The sequence below is a fragment of the Pseudophryne corroboree genome, chromosome 1, assembly GCF_028390025.1.
Source record: "Pseudophryne corroboree isolate aPseCor3 chromosome 1, aPseCor3.hap2, whole genome shotgun sequence".
NCBI lineage: Eukaryota > Metazoa > Chordata > Amphibia > Anura > Myobatrachidae > Pseudophryne > Pseudophryne corroboree.
This window is the reverse complement of record NC_086444.1, coordinates 119,672,276-119,679,885: the sequence shown is the minus strand read 5'-3', so window position 1 is coordinate 119,679,885 and position 7,610 is coordinate 119,672,276. Positions and strand designations below refer to the sequence as shown.

General features: G+C 43.6%; 1 protein-coding gene across 1 annotated transcript in view; it reads right to left on the bottom strand.

The window, feature by feature from the left end:
* Positions 1-280: 280 nt before the first annotated feature.
* IL31RA (interleukin 31 receptor A) overlaps positions 281-7,610 on the bottom strand; it is a 102,454-nt gene continuing 95,124 nt past the window's right edge. The window contains exons 14-16 of the mRNA XM_063962497.1: positions 6,379-6,472; positions 4,674-4,752; positions 281-775 (exon numbers count right to left, since the gene is read on the bottom strand). Of these exons, the coding sequence (XP_063818567.1) occupies positions 347-775; positions 4,674-4,752; positions 6,379-6,472 (602 nt within the window). The 3' untranslated portion in view covers positions 281-346. The remainder of the gene's footprint in view (positions 776-4,673; positions 4,753-6,378; positions 6,473-7,610) is intronic.

The window sequence follows — 7,610 nt, the reverse complement described above, 5'->3', positions numbered from 1 at the left end:
GTAACCGATGGTGCTAGTGGAGTTAGGACTCAGGGTCAGGGATATTTATCAAAACACACAAAGCACAATTGGAGGTGGTGTACATAACAACCAATCAGATTCCAACTATCATTTTATAGAAAATACTAGATAAGATAGCTAGAATCTGATTGGTTGCTTTAGGCAAGACCTCCACTTGTTCTCTTTAGAAGGTGTGATACATTTTCCACCAAGTCACATATAGAAAGAGTGGTATAGGTTATATACTTATAGCAATGGCTCCTTAAATAATTTTGCATGCTGGGATAAACCAGAAGCATTTTATTTTGAAACTAAATTGGTTAAAGTTCTAATTCTGCACTCTGTATCACTGATCGGAATCTGCAACGTGTATTGCTTCCCTCGTCCTCACAGAATTTTTCAGGTATGGGTTGACTTCAGCAATCTCTGCTCCAATTTTATGTGCTAGTTCCAAGGCATGTGGCACCTCCTGGATCTCAGCATCTAGGTCACCAGCTATAGTGATCAGCAAGCTGCTGCTTACTGAGCCAGGAGATGATGGTGGTGTGCAAGGTAAATGTTCCTGACACCTCTCAGTGGTTGCATAGTGCACCTGGGAGGATCCTTCCTGGCTCACAGAAGACGTGGAACTCTTCGGCATGTCAGCAAATAGAAGCTTTCTCATTTCTTCATCTATAAGGCGGACTCTTTCATTCTTGTACACCGCATCTAGAACTTGAAGGTCGTCTGACTGGAAGGCGCCGTCTGACTCTGTGGAATTCTGAATGAGAGTGGTCTGTGGGGGATGAATAAAGTTATGCACAGATTATAAAGGGACCAATAAGCAACAGAGAAGTCATGTTGAGGAAACACTATCCATTTGCTAGCAATGTAGCCCTCCGACACAGACACTGTACAGCCTACAGTAATCTCTGGTTAGATAGGGAGTACAATCAGGATCCCGGGATTTTGGCCAAAAAGTTCCGGGACTTGATTTCTGGGATTGAGATACACATATTTGTGAGCACTAACACTCAGCCCACACATTGTCCAGAGGGGGGCAAGAGGGGGAAGGGGGGCATAGCTGCACCTGATGTCACAAAGTGCTGTGGCTGCGTGGTTATGAGCGGTGCCTGCGTCCCACAAGAGTGGGACTGACTACTGTGACTCAATTGTTTGTAACCAGGAGATGGTGGCCAACAGACTCTGTTTGGGTGCATTCAGCTGCCAGTGCGGTGGTGAGCTGAATGCGCAAAAAGTGCTCAAATAGGACTTTTCGGATGGCGTCCATTCATTTTCCACGCTGATCGCACCCAGTGAGGTCGGGTTTAGCCGCATATACCGGCTTAGCCCGACCTCTCTGGGTGCAATCAGCGCGGAAAAAAAAATTGAGATCGGGCATGCAAAACAATTGTTTTCCCCCTTGTGAGTGACTTGAGACGGGCCAAGGTGGGAGACTAGTGCTGCTCTTCAATCTGGACTCAGAGTGGACTCTGGAGGAGGGTGAGTAAAGTGAACAAGACAATGGGATCTATTTATAAAGCAGAGAAAAGTCCTGTTTTGTGGAAAACAGTGCATAGTGCTATGCACGAAGCGGGTTCCTGTGGAGAAGTTCCTGACTTCTCCAGCGGCACCCCCGTTCCATGCCTGAATCGATCACCGTACTTTTGTATGGTGTATGGTGAGTGCAATTCATGAAGAACGGAAAGCTCTGCTTTCTGTTCCGTAGCGGTTTACAGATTTGCCATCTCAGGCTAGCGTAATCGGTATTTAAACATTAAATGGCAAGAAAGTTCAATGCGTCCCTGCTCTCTGGCCTGCACCCGTGCTGGCTCTGCCCCTGAACTCTCAGCAGACCCTACAGCTCCCAGGGACCTCAGCCGCTGGCGCATGCATAGAAGGGACCCGCTGGCTGACTCCAAGCACCGCGGGAGAAGAGAACACGGCAGGAACACAGGATACCAGATTGCATCATCAGAAAGGTGAGTATACATGAATTGCTACTTATCAAAGCCATATATTGAGCTGATGTGATATATAGTGATCAGAAACAATTCATTTTTCATTATGTACATGGATAGACACCAGTGTCACTCACCCATTTTCTGGTTATTTTAGTCTCATCAGGTACATGAAAGTTTTATATTTTTCCTGTGGGGCTGGGCCATACTTTTTATTTTATAATATTTTCATTGATCAACTCAGTCCTGGGAATCCCAGGATTGAGATTTTTCAATCCCGAAAACTTGGATTGAAAAAATAAGTCAGGATTGGCTTCCTTAGTTAGATACCAGAAGCAGGTGGTGTTAGCCAGTAGGAATGCTGGCTCTCCAGCAGGGCTTCCAGGTTGAAATTAGATTGCAGCCATGGTATCCAGACATTCATGAACAATATCCATGCAATGTGCTTCAGTAAACATTTTTCTTTAGCTTTTGAAACTATCCCATCATCCGCTCACTGTGGACCAGAGTAGGACTTCAATACAATTTGCTGCTTCTGGGGGGCTGTGAGTTGCATTATTTGTTAAGTAACAACCAATAGGGGTTGAATGGTCCATTTTTCCCTCTATTTGACACTCCTCTCCAAGAAAACAGTAAAACATGGAAGAGAAATGATACCCTGAAATTTCTTACAAGTCCAGCACACCCTAGTGGAATAGTAGCTCGTTTTAACAAATCATGAGACAATTCATTTTTAAAATGCTTTTTAGCGTTATGGAAGAATCCTAATCCGTGTCCCCACTACTACTGTAAAAGACCATTTTATGGCTAATGTGTTATGTATAGTCTAACAAACGTATATGTATGTAGCCCTGCGCTACCAAATAGGAGCTGCTGGTTTATAACACTTGGGATCTTCCCTTCACAATCCCTAAAAACAACAGATATGCAAACAATGGATGGTTACAAACTAGCGCTAGTTTAAAATAGTAAAATCTTAAAACGACTTGAGACTTCTAAGCTTTGTCCAAGGATTCTTTCAGATTTTCTCTTTTCATTAGAAAGACACTCACTTTATAATTCTGTCTCGTTTTCACATAAAGGTATCTTTCTGTCACCAAACATCAGGGGTATGTTCATTTGAAATAGACTTAGCTATTGGAATAACACTTACATTAGTGTCCTGTCTCGCGTGCACAAAAAGGTATCTTTCATCCCTCACAGTGTGGGCGACAGGAATCAGGCAAACCAATGCTTTCTTTTTCAAAAACACACGGATTTTTTATTTGTCCAATACAGCAAAGTAGATGGTCAGGTGAGGTGAATGGCAGTAACTTCAACGCGTTTCGGGGATTCCCTCCCCTTCCTCAAGAAGTGAAATGTATGATCCGGTTACCCCGGTTAAATTTAAACATCACAAGGTCACATGGTACATTTTGACCAATCATAAGCAGCAAAAAGATACACAGGTGTATGTATTTAACAATTAGACATAAAAACGTGCACATACATACTACAGCATTTTTATAATCAAATTTAAAAGCGTTCAAAACACAGAGATTAAAACATTAATAATCATTCAGATGTCAGATCCTTAATTGAATGTAAATTAACCTGCACAACATTCAGAAAAATTGCACGTTCAGAGAGCGAGTAGCCCGATGTCTAAACATTATTTAATTTTGTGCGCCCGTACAGAGCGCTTGCCGCACAAGAATGCTGTCACATTCTGTGCAGCGTAGAGAGCCCCGCTTTGTAATAGACGGGGATGAAACTTATGCCGATGGACACACTGGTGTCCGGCAATGAGATAATGTAATACTGTGTGCAACCTCAGAGTATAAGGGGCCTATTAGCACATAGGATATTCGGTCTCCGAACAGGGCAGACAATTATTCATATACATATACAAAGAAGCATTGAGTCTGTAACATTATGGACTCCCGGAGATCGCTGGACTGCAATTTTTCTGAATGTTGTGCAGGTTAATTTACATTCAATTAAGGATCTGACATCTGAATGATTATTAATGTTTTAATCTCTGTGTTTTGAACGCTTTTAAATTTGATTATAAAAATGCTGTAGTATGTATGTGCACGTTTTTATGTCTAATTGTTAAATACATACACCTGTGTATCTTTTTGCTGCTTATGATTGGTCAAAATGTACCATGTGACCTTGTGATGTTTAAATTTAACCGGGGTAACCGAATCATACATTTCACTTCTTGAGGAAGGGGAGGGAATCCCCGAAACGCGTTGAAGTTACTGCCATTCACCTCACCTGACCATCTACTTTGCTGTATTGGACAAATAAAAAATCCGTGTGTTTTTGAAAAAGAAAGCATTGGTTTGCCTGATTCCTGTCGCCCACACTGTGAGGGATGAAAGATACCTTTTTGTGCACGCGAGACAGGACACTAATGTAAGTGTTATTCCAATAGCTAAGTCTATTTCAAATGAACATACCCCTGATGTTTGGTGACAGAAAGATACCTTTATGTGAAAACGAGACAGAATTATAAAGTGAGTGTCTTTCTAATGAAAAGAGAAAATCTGAAAGAATCCTTGGACAAAGCTTAGAAGTCTCAAGTCGTTATAAGATTTTACTATTTTAAACTAGCGCTAGTTTGTAACCATCCATTGTTTGCATATCTGTTATGTATAGTGCCAGTAGCCTGAGACAAAGTTCAAGCTGCAGTCCTAAAGGCACGTTGCACACTACTATAAACTAGACAATGTACCCATGAATTACCTGTGACCAGACTGATGGCCATTCTGCAATACTGCTCTGTGCTGGGTCAGGTATGTTCGGCCAGAAGAGATGTTTTATCCTGTAAAATATCAGGATTGATGTATAAAAATTTGTTGGAACATATCCAGGGTATTAGATAGATAGATAGATAGATAGATAGATAGATAGATAGATAGATAGATAGATAGATAGATAGATAGATGGGTAGTTTGTCCCAGTCTCTTATAAAAGAGTCAAATGCTTTCTGTGGGAGTCGGCAGACTCATGCTAAAGACTGGGATAATTCCTCACATATCCCTGCACACACAGCTCAGCTCCACAGGTGGACCACGTGTGTAAATATATAGCTAGTGAGTGCTTGAGGACGAGGGATAAGCTCTGCTTTATGGTTAGGGTGGGACAACTGACGCCAGTTAGTAGCCGGTGACTAGAGAGGCAACTACAGTACCTAGTCAGTGTCAGGGTCATTGTAAATACCTTGTAAATGTGATGCTGGAGGGTTAGGTTCAGGCGGCGGCGGGTCCAGGGTTAGATTCAGGCGGCATCGGGGAGGGTTAGGCTGTGGGAAGGGCAGCGTCATAACTACGTGTGTGCCTGGCACACAGCGCAGTCGCACTGAGGGCGCAACGGCCAGCGGCTTCTAATGAGTCAATTTGACTCATTACAAGCCACCTGTGCCGGACGAGGAGAGGGAGCAGCAGAGGAGGGGGAGGAGGGACCCACAGCAGCGCAGTGTAATTGCCGGCAGTGCCGCTGCAGCAGATCTTCTCCTTCTGCATTGGCTGGGCCGCCGCCGCTGTGAATACTGGGATGTGTTTCCCTCATCCCAGCATTCACAGCGGCGGCGGGCAGCCAATGCGGAAGGAGAGGGATATCTGCTGCGGCGCCGCCGCCCATTACACTGCGCTGCTGCGGCTCCCTCCTCCCCCTCCCTCCTCCTCCTTCTCCCCTGCCACTCGGAGCTGCCAGCACCGAGGAGCCTGACTGCCTGAGAGATGGTAAGTATCATCTATTCTATTCTTCTATTCTAGTCTATCTGTCTGTCTATCAGTCTGTCTACCTAATGTGTAAAAAGGAGGACGCTGTCTGCCGTAATGTGTAAAAAAGGGGGCGCTGTCTGCCTTAGTGTGTAAAAAGGGGGCGCTGCCTGTCGCAATGTGTAAAAAGGGTGACGCTGTCTGCCGTAATGTGTAAAAAGGGGGACGCTGTCTGACGTAATGTGTAAAAAGGGGAATCTGTCCACCTTAATTTGTAAAAGGGGCTGTACCTGGTGTAGTAGTGCTACTGTGCGGCGTAATTTGAATAATGGAGACTACTATAATATGTAATATGAATTGGTATTATTTTGTTGCCACACCCCTTCCCCATGAAGCCACACCCCTATATTGTACTACGGCGCGCACTGCCCCTTTTTTTTTACATAGATGGGGGGCGCTGATGCCCTATCTTGCACACAACGCTAAAATGTCTAGTTACGGCACTGGGGAAAGGAGGGTTAAAGTTAAGGGGCCATGTGGGGAAGGTAAGTATACTTCGGGATTCTAATCGTAGGGATGCCGCAGTCTGTATTCTGACTGCCGGCATCCTCTACCCAACTCATACGTAGCATATAACAGAAGTCATGGCAACTTCAGCTGAAAACAAGCTGTAACAATACCTGGAACCTCATTTTTCACTGTAAATGAATAAAAACAAATGTACTTACTTTTTTTTCCTTTGCACATATGTAATTCCAGCGACTACTACAAGCATCACACATATTCCTATTGTTCCAATGAAGGTGCCAATATCTTCAGTGTCTTTGTGAAAATAAGTTAATGAATAGATATTTAACAAGAGCTTAGAGGAACTGATGGTACTTTAGCACACTCTTTGTTATAATATAGAGGGGCTGATTGAGAGGGGAGCAAAGCTTAATGGAAACGAACAAATAAAAAAACAAATTTGCATCTTGGCAAAACCGTGTTGCACTGTACGACTACGCGGGGCAGATGAGAGGGGCGTGTCCGGGCTGAAATCTAAATTGCAGTGTAAAAATAAAGGTGTCCAGCATTTGTGGGCTACATGTAGAAACAGCAAGGATTTATCCTGCATGCAAAAAATAATGTATTTGCTCCCCTTGCAGTCAAACACTGTTTTTCCAGGTGCAATGTTGCTCCTTTTATAATTTGCTTTTTGCTTTGCTTCCAAGTGCAGATAAGTTTTGTTTTTTTAGCACAAAAAAAATCAACATTGTTAATGAATTTTTTAATATTTAGATTAAATTATTCTTATCTAATGGATTGAAAAAACAGATGCAACTGGGTTCAGTATGATATCCCAACTTGCGGGATGCCGATAGTGTAAATCCCCACAGGAGGGAGGTAAGACTGTTCCCCCCTCTCCCCTAACTTCTAACCTCCCCCCTTAGTGCCTAACCGTAACCTCCCCCTGGTGGTGCCTAAACCTAACCTCTCCCTTCCCTGCAGTTTAACCCTAACCCTCCCCACTTAATGGTCTATTTACTAAGCCTTGGGTCGAAATAAAGTGGACAGAGATAAAGTACCAGCCAATCGGCTCTGTCATTTTTCAAACCCAGTCTGTGACATGTCAGTTAGGAGCTGATTGGCTAGTCATTCATCTCCGTCCAATTTATCTCCATGCAAGGCTTAGTAAATAGACCACTCAGTGTCTAAACCTAACCTTCCCCCTGTGATGCCTAGCTCTAACTCCCCCTCCCCACAGCCTAACCCTAACACACACACCCCCGACCCTAACCTGCCTGCTATACTATAGTATCTGATGTGACCGCAGGGCTGGACTGGCCCACAGGGGAAACCCTCATAATTATACATATGTTACATTGTACTGCAGAGGTGTATTTTCTACAGTGCATTAATCTGCTAAATTATCATGCATGGAAAATATTTATAAAGGGGCTCGCTAACGGTTTTCCAA